Below are 14129 nucleotides of genomic sequence, written 5' to 3'. Positions count from 1 at the left end.
AAATATTCATATTTCTAATTTTAAAAATAATAATTTTTAAAATTATATTATATATTCAAGCAAAAATATTAAATATTTATCATCTAATTCTTATTCATATTGAAATTTTGAAATTTAAAAAAAAAAAATAATATTATAGAAGTATTAAATATCATGAAGAGATCATGAAGAAAAATTCATTACGTATATCCATAAAGTTAAAATTAAATAAGTTAGATGGCATAATAATCGCATTATGTTATTTTCTTTAAAGCACATCTTCTATTTATTTAATCTATGATTATACATAGTTGAAAGGTAGTTTAAATCTTATAAATTTAAAATTTGGTTAGGAAAATTCTTATATATTTTCAATGATAATTTTTTAAAAATTTTAATATTTGCTTCTTTTTGTTTCCTATGTAAAATAAAAATGGAAACTGAATCAAACGAGTTTAAATCAAGGAATTGTTTAAATGGTGAAAAAAATGTACAAAATGAGATAAACAATCTACTATCTGTTAATAAAACGTCTATCTCTTCTGATATATCGGAAAAAGATACAATTTCAAATATAAAAGATAATATTGTAACTTTTAAGAAACCAACTGTGTTAATTGGTCCGAAACGTTCTGGATCGGTACATAAAATTTCAAACACATCTCTTTCAACAGACACGTGTTTACGTGAAAATAATGATCATTCAAATCGTGACAAATCTCAAGAACATTTACAAGATTGTTCATACATAGAACCACTATGGGGAGGAAAGCCAAAAGAAAACTATAAAATGGAAGTACTAAAATCTGGTGTCATTGTTGAAACGATTTCACTCAATGAACAAAGTTTTTATGTTATTGGACGTTTACCTTCGTGTCATTTATCACTTGCACATCCTACTATTTCAAGATATCATGCAGTTTTGCAATATAGATTAGAAGAAGACAAAGACAATGATAAAGGTTTTTATGTATACGACTTAGGAAGTACTCATGGTACTTTTTGGAATGGAAGTCGTATAAAACCTAATATTTATGTAAGAATACGTGGAGGTCATATGCTTAGATTTGGTTGTAGTCAAAGAAAATATATTTTACAAGCTCCACCAGAAGATGTGGAAGAAGAATCTCAATATAGCTTGACAGAATTAAAGGTATTTATCATTTAATCTAAAGACTACTTTGATTTGTGTTATTTTTTTTAAATTTTTTTTATATAATCTAATAATTATTGATAAATTTGAAATATAATAGTTTTTAATGTTGAAATATATTTATTTAAAAATTATATTTTGTTAAAGTTTAATTTAATTTTATTGTATAGTTAACATTATATGATTAAATCCAAAATTTATATTTATATTTAAATATATTTTTTTTGCATATCATGTTGCCATTATATAATGATAGTATTTCATGCATAGGAAATAAATTATTAAAATGTTAGTAATGTTAGATATTGTAAAGTTTAAAGTAAAAATAAAGTATAGATTTTAAATGAAATAAATGATATTAGGATTTTTTGAAAGAATTGAATGGTTTTCTGTGAGTACTCTTTTGAAAATATTTATTTATAAATATAATTTTTTTGTAATTATAATTTATCCAATTTGTCAAATTCTAAAGAAATAGCAATTGGAAAAATAATGAATATGATTTTTTATATTTAAATAATTAATTGTTCTCAAAAATCAAATTATAGAGAAAGTGAAGAATTATAGAAAGTATAGAAAGTATGGCACTTTACTTGATTTTGTTACTTTAATGAATTTAAAATATATATTTTTAAATATATTTTGAATATAAAATATGAAACTGATATTATTATCATTGCAACTTTAAATCATTGTAATTTATTATTATTCATTCAATTAATTAATTTTATTCATTCAAGTTGTCTTATATTTTATTCTTGCATTCTGTGAATTCTAAAAATCTCTAATGTCTAAAAGATAAATCTAAATATAATAAAGTATAGTAAAGTTTGTATAATAAATTATTGCAAAACTTTATTATAAATTTTAAATAAATAAATTTCAATATTAAAAATCATTATATTTTATCTATATTTATCAATAATTATCAAATTAACCAAAAAAAAAAAAAAAATTTGAAATAAAATAATGCCCTGAACCAAAGTAATCTAGAGATTTTTTTAATGTTTTTTTAATTGTTTGTTTTGTAAATAAATATAAAATGAAACAAAAAATATTTTAGGAAATGAGAGCATCTCAATTGCAAAGATATCATGAAAAAGAAAAAGCTGAGGAATCCATTGAAAACAAAGAAAGTGAAGGCATTGACTGGGGAATGGGAGAAGATGCAGAGGAAGAAACAGATTTACAAGAAAATCCTTATGCTTCATTTGTTGATGAAGATTTAATTTTAGAAGATCCTAAGAAAACTCTAAGGGGATGGTTTGAAAGAGAAGGATATGATCTTCATTATCAAGTAGAAGAAAAAGGATTTGGACAATTTTTATGTTGGGTAGAGTAAGTGTTTTATTTTTATATATATGTTTTATATATATAAAAATATATATGATTTATATGTTTTTAATTATATTTATAAAAATATCTTAAATATGGAAAATATTTAGTCTTCCTACTGAAGATATTGTTGGCCATTCAATGAGAGCAGAAGCTCTTGTTAAAGGTAAGAAGAAAGAAGCAGTTATACAATGTGCACTCGAAGCCTGTAAGATATTGGACAGATATGGATTATTAAGGCAAGCAAATCATGGTAAGAACAATATTATATAATTTTTATAATAATTTATTATAAATTAATATTTTTATCAATAATTTATTATTTTTTCTTTGTGCATTATATTTGTTATTGAAATATATTAAAAATAACTTATAAAAAACTTATAATTTTTTCTTATTTCATTTTAATAATTAATTCAATTATAGAAGCAAGAAAAAGGAAAACAAGAAATTGGGAAGCAGAAGATTATTATGATTCGGATGAAGATAATTTTTTAGATAGAACTGGATCAATAGAAAAAAAACGTGAACAGAGAATGCGATTAGCTGGAAAATTAGAGCAAAAAGTAGAAACATATGATTCATTAGTGAGTTAAATTGCATTATTTTCTATTTTATAATTTAAAAATAGATAAAAACAAAAATTTTATTTATTATTGTTATTGTAGCTTGAAAAACATAAAGAAGTTACAGAAAAAATAACACATTTATCAACTTCAATTCAAAATTGGCAAAATGCAAATACTACAAAAGTTGATACAACTGAAGAGGATGCATTAGATGCTTTTATGTCAAGTTTAAATTCGTTTGCTTTAACTAAAAATGATATTGCTAAAATGAAATTGGAATTACAAAATCTTCAAAAAGAAGAATCAAATTTAATTAAATTATTAAATTTGACACAGCCAGCAAATTTACCCACTCTTTCTTATTCTAATATGAATTATAGTACAGATGCAGATATGACTATTATGAAAAAAATACCCTCTGAAACAAAAAAACTTCATCACAATTCATTAATTCGTCGTAAAAAGGTAAATAAATATTTATTTTTAATTTCATTTAGTACTATTTTTTATTATATATATATACACACATACTTATACACTTCTATTTATATTATTTACATTAATTTAAATAAAATAATTATATAGGAAAAACAAACAAATCAACACGAAAGTACATTTAGTAAATTACATGTAGAAAACATAACAGAGGAAACAGAGTGTATAGAAGAAGTTGATAGTGACGATGAATCAACTTCTAATTCATCTCATAATGAATTATATAACAAAAATGTTGAATTACAACAGTCTAATAGTACTATTGTTACTGTTAAAAATGAATCTTCTGAGAAATGTGAAGAACAACATAAGCATAAAACACAAAAAACTCAGGTAACAAAGAAACATCGACAAAAGCAACAAAAAATATATTGTGACCAAGATACGGATAATTATTCGACATGGATTCCTCCATTGGATCAAGTAGGAGATGGAAAAACAAGTCTCAATGAAAAATATGGTTACTAAAATTCAATTTGATTAATAATATGTTAACTGGATAATATATTGCATTATAATATTTTTTAAATTTATGATTTTAATTAATTAATATTGTAAATATCGTATAATATTTATTATCAATTTACGATATGTTATAAATATACAGTATTATATGATATATTTATTTTATAATAATTTATTGTATATATATTATTAATTGAAAGTTTGAAATTACAAAAAAATCAGATTAGAAATTGTTAATATATAATTTTTTAATATAAAATTTATCAATGTAAAATAAAATTATCATTGATATTTATATTATATTATTATGTTAATACAAGATTCTATCAATGTACAATGATATAATGATTGTAAAATTTCAACTAATAATGTACATTTTAATGTAAATTTAAATATAAATGTTAAGTTTCGATATTCGATATATCAATCGATTGTTACGTATATTTCGATATATCGATCGATTTTTACGTTTTATTATTACATTTTATGATTCATGATGACGTTTAGAATAATGATTGGATTACAAATGAGGTTTATGTATAGATAAAATATTAAAAGAGGTGAAATAGAAAATATATAAATTAAGTGATCAATATTCTTTTTGCTCTTTATATATTTATAACAATTTTTTTAATTGTATTACTAATAATTTAATTATCAATCTTGTTGATTTATAAACAATTATAATTTTTATTACAGTTGTACATTTTATTAAATAAAATTCAAGTGAACATATAATACAATCATAATTGGATAATAACAAGAACATTTTCATATTATAAACAAACTTATTAAACACTTCAGTGTAGTGTTTGTTAAAACTGATTCAAAAATCTCTATAGCTTAAAATCTGTATATATTATTATTAAAATCACAGGTACAAAATTACGGAACAGAAGTAAAAAATGGATTATTCTAATGGAAATGAATTTGAAATATCTTACTTTAGAACGAGTACGTATATATAAAATATATGAAAAAAATATACAAAAACATAACCTAAACATGGACTAAGATTTTCCTTTTTTATTAAATTTCACTTATTATTAATAAATATTAATAATAAGAAAAAGAATTTAATTTATTCTATACAATGATTTTATTATTAGATAATTTAGATTTTTTATTTAGTTGAAAAAGATTTTAATCAAATATTTAGTCTTGTTATTATTATTCTTTAATATGCAATAAAAAAATATAATTACATAAAATGTTAATTATTAATTATAATTATTAAATTAACTAATCAAGTTAATGTTTTCATATAAATTTTAATCTTTGAATCTTTTAATCTTTTAAAATAATTTAATTATATTTAATATAATTTAATATAATTATATTTTAAAAATTTTCATAGTATGGAGTGCTATTGCATCTATTGGGTGGTATTTAATTGCAATTGGAATCTCATTTTGGCTTGCATCTCCTTATATTCGAGAGAAATATTTAAATTGGAAACTAAGAAGGGACGAATTGGAATATGCAGCAAAATATCGTAAAAGTAAATAAATATATATCATTATCTAAAATATATAAAAAGTATAATATATATAAAAATATTTAATCTTATTGTATAGATCCAGATCTCTTGCAAGCAAGATTATTAGGTTTGGAAGCTTCAAGACAAAGGATGCAAGAGGAATATTATCAGAAATGTGCCATGTTAACAGAAGAAAAAGGAAAAGAAGTAAATTATAAATATTGATTTTAAATATGATGAAATATTTCCTAATTATTAAAAAAAAAATATTTATTTTATATTTTAGCAAAAAGAAAACATAAAAGAAACATCAAAATTAACTTTGGACAACAATATCTTAGACTTTAGACTAAGAAAGAAAAATAATGATTTACCTCCTTTTACAGAGAAGAAACATAAGTCATTAAGAGAAGGTAAATATAGATAAAATTAAATGAAAGATATAAAAAATAAAATCAACAATCAATTCATACAATCTTTGTTACATTTGCTAATTACAGAATACAATCCATTAATGGGCGATGGTTCTAGAGGATATCGACCACCTAAACGCACGTGTTGCGGAAAGGGAGGTTGCGGGTAATTGTATGTAACTTAATTAATAGAATTTAATATTCTATTGATGAAAAAATTATAAGTAATTATTAAAATATTATGTTTTGTTATAATAAAATTATAAACTTATTAAACATGAATTTTATGATACTCTAAAATTATTTTCCATTTTCCTCTTTGTTATTTTGCTTTAGCTTAAGTTAAAATAAAAGGAAATAGGATAACAGGAAATATGTATATAATTTTTTTTCTTTCATTAAATTGTCAGGAATCATTGTCAAAAAAGTTAATAAAATACACGAATTTTCAACGTCACTTTTTCTTTGTTTTTATTAATAATCGTTACTCGTATATTATGTAACGTTTTCGTATATCGCTTTATATGTATATGTAGTACTTGACAATAATAATTATTACTTTTAAATTATCTACATTTGTGCGCGCGTGTTCGCCTGTATGCGTATGTTACTAGTCTGCATCAATTTTATTAGCATTATTTTTCTTTTCAATTATGATCAAAATGGACAATCACTCGCGTTTGTCTCATAATAAATAAGTTATTGCCTACGAAAACGCTTACGAACGAACGATTTCTGTTTTTTTCATGCGCTTTATTTACAAAACGTAAAGAAGATTTATGCTAAATCACTTATCAGCCTTTGTATTTAAATTTAGACCTAATTGTAAGACCTAAAAAATGCAAGTAAGATTAAAACTTGTCGAATCGCCTTGTTCGGAACGTTTTATTAGATCTTTCGATCTAAAAGTTAATGATATGACGATTAGTGCGATGTGACTACAAAATATTTTGTTATTCTACAATGTCGATAATTTTCATCTGCCATAGAACAAAACGTCCAATTTTCGTAAGAGACTATTCAGCTATTGGCAGTGATTGATAAATCACTTACGAAAATTTCGTAAAATTTCTATGAACATAATTCAGTTCAAGAATTACATTCAATTTGGTTATATTTCATAAACGGAAAAACACTGATCTGTTTCTCAAGCATTCCGTTCTCTGTTTTAATTTTCCGTTCCTTGTTAGATAATTTGAATGGTTAAATGCAGATGAGCGCAAGAACAAGCGTATAAGCACAGGAGTAATTTACGTAGAAATTAATTAAAGTTATGGACAATACGCTGATACAAGATGATAAAAAATAATAAAACGATGATACGTGGAATTGAAAACGAGGTTGTATTATTGGTAATAAGGATAAAATTAAAAATAAAAACGGACACTATACGCGGAAAAAAAAATTCGTATGTAAATCCCGATCCGTACGCGATCTTTTTTATTTTTGTTCAACTCGAAGGAGGGTTACGCGTAATATGATACAAACAGTATGAACCATCATAACAATCGTGCAAATATGAGAAACTATAAAAATAACATCATTACTTTTTTTGCTTCGCAAATTGATAGGATGGTTCAGAATAACGCCAAGAATCATTCACTCGCAATTCTATCGCGTAACGAAAGTATCACGAGTTGTCGATCTTGGACGCGAAATATTTTCAGTATCTAAGTAAGTAACTACTATCGATCGAATTTTCCCGTATCGCGGGGAATTTCGAGTGCGAATTTATATACAGATTTGGAGGTGTTTGTTTGTTCTCCCAAAAAATCTATGTGCCTATAGAACGACCATTTACCAGTCATTGAAGTCCGACGAAGTTTGGCAAACTCAGCGTACAATCTAAACAGACTATCAGAGATAGTTCAGATATTATTACGGTGAATACTTAAAATATACGTTCTACGTAGCTACGTTTCTCTCTCTTTCTCTCTCGGTTGAATTTTATCGTTAACATTCTACAAAAACGAATGTTTTTCCTTTTTTTTTAATTTGTTAATTATAAGTTTTTTTTTTTATTTTTGCTTCTCACCTTTCTGGATGGATTATACTTGTATCTATACGTGCTACGGATTTACCAATTTCATTTGCGAACTTTCACTCGCGCGAGTAATTTATACATATATCTATATTACATCAAATCGTATTTCCACATTTGGTGTACGTGGTCTTTCGGAATTATGACATTCGGCAGTGCGTTTAGTGTTAATATTCGTTATTCTATTTTGATCTAACACTTGTTAATAAATATTCAACGACCGCCGACTTACGATCTTTCTTTGTTTAAAAGAATAAACTAATTTTAATGAATTTGAGCGATTATTACGACAAGTGTCTTTTACTCAATCTCAATTTATGTTAAGTATTATTAAAATTATCATTACGTTGCCTCGATGAATTTTTTCGCAACATAAAGAACAGATCGAAAGATGATTTGAAAAAGTAATCGAACTAATAACTTGATTTAATTTGAAATTTTATATTATTCAAAATTGTTTTAATTTTTGTATCTGCATTTTTGATTTAAATATGATTAAAATTGGAATGATCATATATAAATCAATCATTTTGATTATATGCCACATTTTATATTTATTTTATTTGGATGAATTGAATGAATAAATGAATTGGATCTAGATCAATACGGATTTTTTTATTTTTTTTGAGATTTGTAAAAGACATTGGTCGATGATTACTCTTGACTGTTTCAATTGCTTATAGAAAAAAAAAAAAAAAAAAAAAGAATAAGCTTGTACACGCATATATACACACGTGCATAAGTGCACGTGCATACATTCATACATTCATACATTCATACATACATACATACAAAAATTGCTCGATATGATATAATACTTCTTGCGCATCAGTCATGATTTCAATAATTTTTTGCCGCATGTACCCTTAAGAGCTATACGTATCATTTAAGAAAAATCACGTGGCGATTGCCTCGCATTCACATGACGAAGTTATAGAGTTTTTCTTACCACTTAGGAACGTTATATTCGAAAAATAATACGATCGCGCGAAATGTTTGAGTGGCGAAAATCTAAAATCTCTGAAAAATAAGTCACGCCACTTAGATTAATGAAAATCATCGCACGTGTGTACGCCGGATCATATTTCATAAACATTTCCTTTTCGTCGTACGTTTTTGCATCCTATCCGCTTTTGTGTCAAATCTTATGGTCGTCCAATATGTATATTTTCTATGGCAGTGGATATATATATATATTGAGCAAATGAAAAATTGAATAATTGAAAAAAATCGTTCGTTATTTCTTATGATATTTATCGAAAATATCGCAAAAGTATCATATATGCGCAGTCACAAAACGCAGAATTTACATTCATTTATATTAAACTTAAAAAAAGAACTGATAATTATTGGGAATAAGAATAGCATTGATTCCAATAATCTTAAAATATATTGCCTAGGAATATTTCGAAGAACTTTTTTTTATATACATAACTGTCCGCTTTAGTTTCAAAGATATTTTATTTGAATTAAATTTGAATTAGATTAGATATATAAAACTATAGTTTCAATTACTTAAAATCTTAAATATAAAAGTAGAATATTTCACAAAATGTATTTTTAATTATAAGTTTTTGAACTTATGGCTGAATTAAAAACATAAATGAATAAAATTATTATAATGCATTATGATATATATATTTTTAATATTTATTTTTTGTATTGATATGGGTAATAATTTAATCTAATTCAACCAATAACTTTTACTAATTAAGTAAAAGATAATCTAAATCTAAGATGAAACTTCTATTTCATTTTTTCATAAATTAGTACTAATTAAACTAAAAAAACATGGATAAATAAATGCATCCATATTAAAATTAAATTGCAATATAATTTTATCCAAATTATATTATAATTTAATCCAAATATAATAACTTATGCAAATTTACAGAATTTTAATAAAAAATTTTTGTTAATAATTGACACTTTTTGAAAAATAGAAATAATTAATCTTTTAACAGAATGATTTTTATAATATACATTAGAGCTAACTCCTTTGAACTGTGTACATATTTATTTATGGTACACAGTATAAAAAATATTTTTCTGATATCTTGGAAACTAAGGTCAAGCAATGATTATATGAATAAAGAAAACTTATTCAAAATGTTAATCTTAACAACATATTTCAAAGTTATTGATATCGCTATTATATTCTTTTCAATAATTACCATAACTTATGCAAATGAGATTAAATAAATCCACCGGGAGGAAAAGATAAAATGAAAGCAGTTCGCGTATCATAGATAGAAAGAAAGGGAACAAGGGTTAAGGAATATCACGGTTAACAGTTATTAATGTTTGGAAATATTGAGGACGTAATTAGCCCGCAAAAGGTACTTTAAGACTGTTCGCGATATTGTCGCGCGAGACGGCTACGATTCGTTGCGATCGAAGTCAATTGTTTCACATTATTTCACATTGGTAAATATTACCAGGGATCGATTCCATTTCATAAAATTAGCCATCACGAAAGTCGGCCGGCCGACTACACTCTATAGGAGCATTTGAATTTCCACCACCTACAAAAACGTTATTCAATTTGTTGTATCTTTGACTTCCAGAACTGCTGACTGTATTCGAAGCTGAGGAATTGTGCTGAGGATAGCCGCCGATTCTCGAGAAGCTAGGCACTTTATCTGAAAGAGAATAAAAGAGAATAGAGATATCGATAATTGAATCAGGATGAGAAACAAAAATATAATGATAAATTTATGTAACGCCAACCTTTTCCACGGTTATGCCTCGACCTTTCTTGCGAGCTAACGCTTCCAGATTGCCTCGGGGGAATACAGGAATAATTACTATCACCGCTACTATAAGTCGGTGATGCAGTTCTAGTATTTCTTCTACGTGGGCTCCTGCCATTTCTATTTCGAGATCCTGTTTTACCATGAAGACAATTCACCGATGACGAGGCGAATTGATCGTTGTAGTCGATTGTGTTCCCATAGAGGCAACTAGATTCTGAACAGGAACAACAAATATCCGAGTGTGCGTTTGAATCGCAAGATTTTCTATCCCATTCATCATTCTCGGGCTGATAATGATTTTCCGTCGGATAGTTATCTTCATCGTTTCGTCGATAGATTTCTTCATTTGCCATCGATCGTTCCGATCGAGAATCCGCTCGATTTACATGACTATATGTAGAATCGTAATCTTCTAATGGCGAATCATTTCGTTGACCATACAAAAGAGAACCACTTTCATATTCGTTTTCTTGATTTCCTTTATACGATTCGTAACAATCGAATGACTGTGAAAATATAGGCAGTGCTGGTGGATTCGTTTGTGGGGGCAAACTTGTATATCTACTCTGCTGATGAACGTTGTTTTGTGAATTTTCGAAAGATTGCGATTGTTGACCCGAACTATTCCAAATTGTATCCGAGCCTCCTAAATTGTTCATTACTCTAGTTGGTGGACTAGGCGGACTTTGTGAATTTCTCGATCCAGAACCGGAACCAGATCCACCGCCGCCACTACCACTACCACCGCCACCACCACCACCACCACCTCCGCCTGCACTTCCAGAACCTAAACCAGAGCCAGAACCTGAATTCGAGCTCGTATTTAAACCTAATCCCAAAGCTAGCCCTGCACCCGCCATTAGATCTAAATCATTTTGCCTTTCAATACTTCTCTTCCCTAGATGAGGACTAAATGCAGTTTGATGTTGATATTGTTGTTGTTGTTGCTGTTGCTGTTGATGCTGATAATGATGCTGATGCTGATATTGATGTTGAATTTGATGCGGATGATGGTGATGATGGTATTGATATTGATGTTGGTGTTGATGATGCGTATGCGAATGTGTTCTGGAGGAACCGAGCGATCCTTCGAACGAGGGTGGATGTTCTGGTGGTGGTGGTAGCATATCGCACCAATTTGGAGGCTGATTCTCATTTGGTAACGGCATTCTATATTGATGACCCGCTCTTCTTTGTGCTTCTGTATTATCATCTGCATTATAAACGCTACTTGCATTGTCGCTGCTCGGAGACACGGTTGATTTGTTTCTATCTAAATTTGAATCTAAACTGGAATAATCGGGCTTGAGACAGGAATCACTCGAATTCGATTTTCGACCAGTGGTTTCTACCGAATCTGGACTACGAGCAGGCATGCAAAGTGTAGTCGTTGCGTATGGTTCTGGTGGCGCTTGCAATTGTTTTCGAGTATTGTAAAATGTTGTTAAATTAACTTCAGCATATTCTGAGCCAGTCATTCCAACGATTCCAGGTGGGAGACCAATTTGATTTTGATTACTCAATAGTTTCGTTTCGCAATCCTTATCAGTGGAGGATGCTTGGAGAGTATTAGTAGGTCTCCAACCACGCTCCAGCCACAGAGTATCTTTATTCAATTGACAAATGTCATTAGCTGTACCAACAGGAACGTTCAAATGACCGAGTTGTTTACTCATCGCTTGTCTTCGTCTAACGTAAACGGCGCCCAATAAAGCGGCAATAACGGTTAACACGACTGTTATCATTAAAATCAAAAACCAGGTTTCACTAACAACAGAAGCATTTCTTTGACTCGGATCCGTTCGTGGTGGCAACTGTGTTAATTGTCCTGGATCCATATTTAAAATAGTTGGATTGGAAAACGGTCCTTGACCCACGCGAGTATATCCGGCAACACGTGCCGTATAAAGACCACCTGTCGTCAAACTGTTTATAATTACTGACGTCGTCGATGCATTTAAAGACATCTGTCCCAGAATCTTGTTACTACTATTGCTCTTGATTTGAATCTGGCGAAGAAAAATAATTTCAATTCGATTGACAGAAAAGCATAAAAGAATATACTATATAATAAATAATTGAAAATAAAAAAGAAAATCTAAGATTCCATTCATTATTTTACCTTATATCCTAGTAATTGTCCGTTTTGTGTGCTTTTCGGCGGAGGAGACCAACGAACGAATGCTGATGTAATATTTATCATTCCGACATGAACATTTTCAGGAGCCCCGGAAGGTATATCTTCTAGTGTAGTCGCTAGTTTTACATTGCTCGGCCTCCCTTCAATAGTCTTGAAAAAAGGAACTAGAAAAAACTCGTAACGTGTGTATTTGTTTAGGTTGGTCAACACGTAACTAGTTGCTCCGGCGTTCAGCACAGTGACCATTCGATATTCCGGTTTCTCGGATACTTCACGGTATCTTATATACAATCCTTCAACTAGATCAGCTGCTCCAAGTATCTAAATGTTTATAGAACAAATACAACATCGAAAAAAATTAATCTCAATATGAGAAAAAGATGCAAGATTTGAGAATGTGAATATTTTAACAAACTTTCGACAAGCAAGATATATAGTTTCAGTATTTCAACAATCATTTTAATATCATATATTTACTTACGTCCCAAACAATTTTCACACTAGTGCTACTTAAAGGCTGAACATCCTTCAAGTAAAGAATCTCACTGTTGAGACGATCTCTTGCGCGAATCAATTCAGTTTGAGGAATCGCGTGTTGATCAAGATTTGTAGTACGTGCAACATCCGAGAATGGACCAGGAACAGAAAGACTTTGACTATTTCGAGCACGAACAAGGAATACGTAACTCGTATCAGGTGTGAGATTTGTTACCTATAAAAAATAAGATTACGTTATTGTAATTAATTGAAATAAGAAGACAGAATTGTTTTTTTTAAATCTAATATGTAATTGTATATCTATATCATTGCTATTATAGATATATAAGTATGGTTACAACTACAAGCAATATCATTTTAAAAATTTAATTTCAATAAAAAAATAATAATATTTACTTATATATATTTTTAATCAATGAATTATTATTTGGAAAGATCATTTTTTGTGATTGAAATAACTTTCAATCAAATTTCTCTTCTCTAAGCTTATCCAATGTTAATTTTGTAATTTATATTTTTAAAGATTTTTTATTGTTTAAGAAAATTTTACAATATAAAAATAGATAATAATGTTTTGATACTCAGTTAAAAAAAATATGGTTAAATAGATTAATCAGTTAATTGTTTAATTTTTTCTATTATTGTCTTTACATTTTATACATTATTATATAAATAAACTTATTTGTAATTTTCTAATAACAATTGTTTGTTTATATATATTATCTTTTATATTTAATTTTTTTAAATTACAATTTTAGTAATTTGATTTTATTTTAAATATGATATTATATTAATATTATATATT

At 27.3% G+C, this 14129-nt stretch overlaps 3 protein-coding genes across 3 annotated transcripts in view; 2 read left to right on the top strand and 1 right to left on the bottom strand.

Moving 5' to 3' along the window:
• Positions 1–311: 311 nt before the first annotated feature.
• LOC102672556 (kanadaptin) lies at positions 312–4097 on the top strand. The gene is made up of 6 exons (XM_006624783.2): positions 312–1132; positions 2196–2470; positions 2578–2720; positions 2894–3054; positions 3136–3501; positions 3622–4097. Exons 1-6 carry the CDS (start codon positions 413–415, stop codon positions 3997–3999), a joined length of 2043 nt encoding a protein of 680 aa, XP_006624846.1. The 5' UTR covers positions 312–412; the 3' UTR covers positions 4000–4097.
• Positions 4098–4695: 598 nt separating this feature from the next.
• On the top strand, positions 4696–10537 carry LOC102672681. The gene is made up of 6 exons (XM_006624784.2): positions 4696–4950; positions 5354–5497; positions 5574–5683; positions 5763–5889; positions 5977–6055; positions 10498–10537. Exons 1-6 carry the CDS (start codon positions 4902–4904, stop codon positions 10520–10522), a joined length of 534 nt encoding a protein of 177 aa, XP_006624847.1. The 5' UTR covers positions 4696–4901; the 3' UTR covers positions 10523–10537.
• Positions 10068–14129, bottom strand: part of LOC102673002 (roundabout homolog 2-like) — a 47962-nt gene continuing 43900 nt past the window's right edge. The window contains exons 8-11 of the mRNA XM_006624786.2: positions 13308–13538; positions 12809–13147; positions 10661–12695; positions 10068–10572 (exon numbers count right to left, since the gene is read on the bottom strand). Coding sequence (XP_006624849.1) covers positions 10394–10572; positions 10661–12695; positions 12809–13147; positions 13308–13538 — 2784 coding nt within the window. The 3' untranslated portion in view covers positions 10068–10393. The remainder of the gene's footprint in view (positions 10573–10660; positions 12696–12808; positions 13148–13307; positions 13539–14129) is intronic.

The sequence above is a fragment of the Apis dorsata genome, unplaced genomic scaffold (genome assembly GCF_000469605.1).
Source record: "Apis dorsata unplaced genomic scaffold, Apis dorsata 1.3 scaffold_1121, whole genome shotgun sequence".
NCBI classification, from domain to species: domain Eukaryota; kingdom Metazoa; phylum Arthropoda; class Insecta; order Hymenoptera; family Apidae; genus Apis; species Apis dorsata.
Note: the sequence above shows the minus strand (reverse complement) of the source record. Positions and strands in the feature narration are given on the sequence as shown.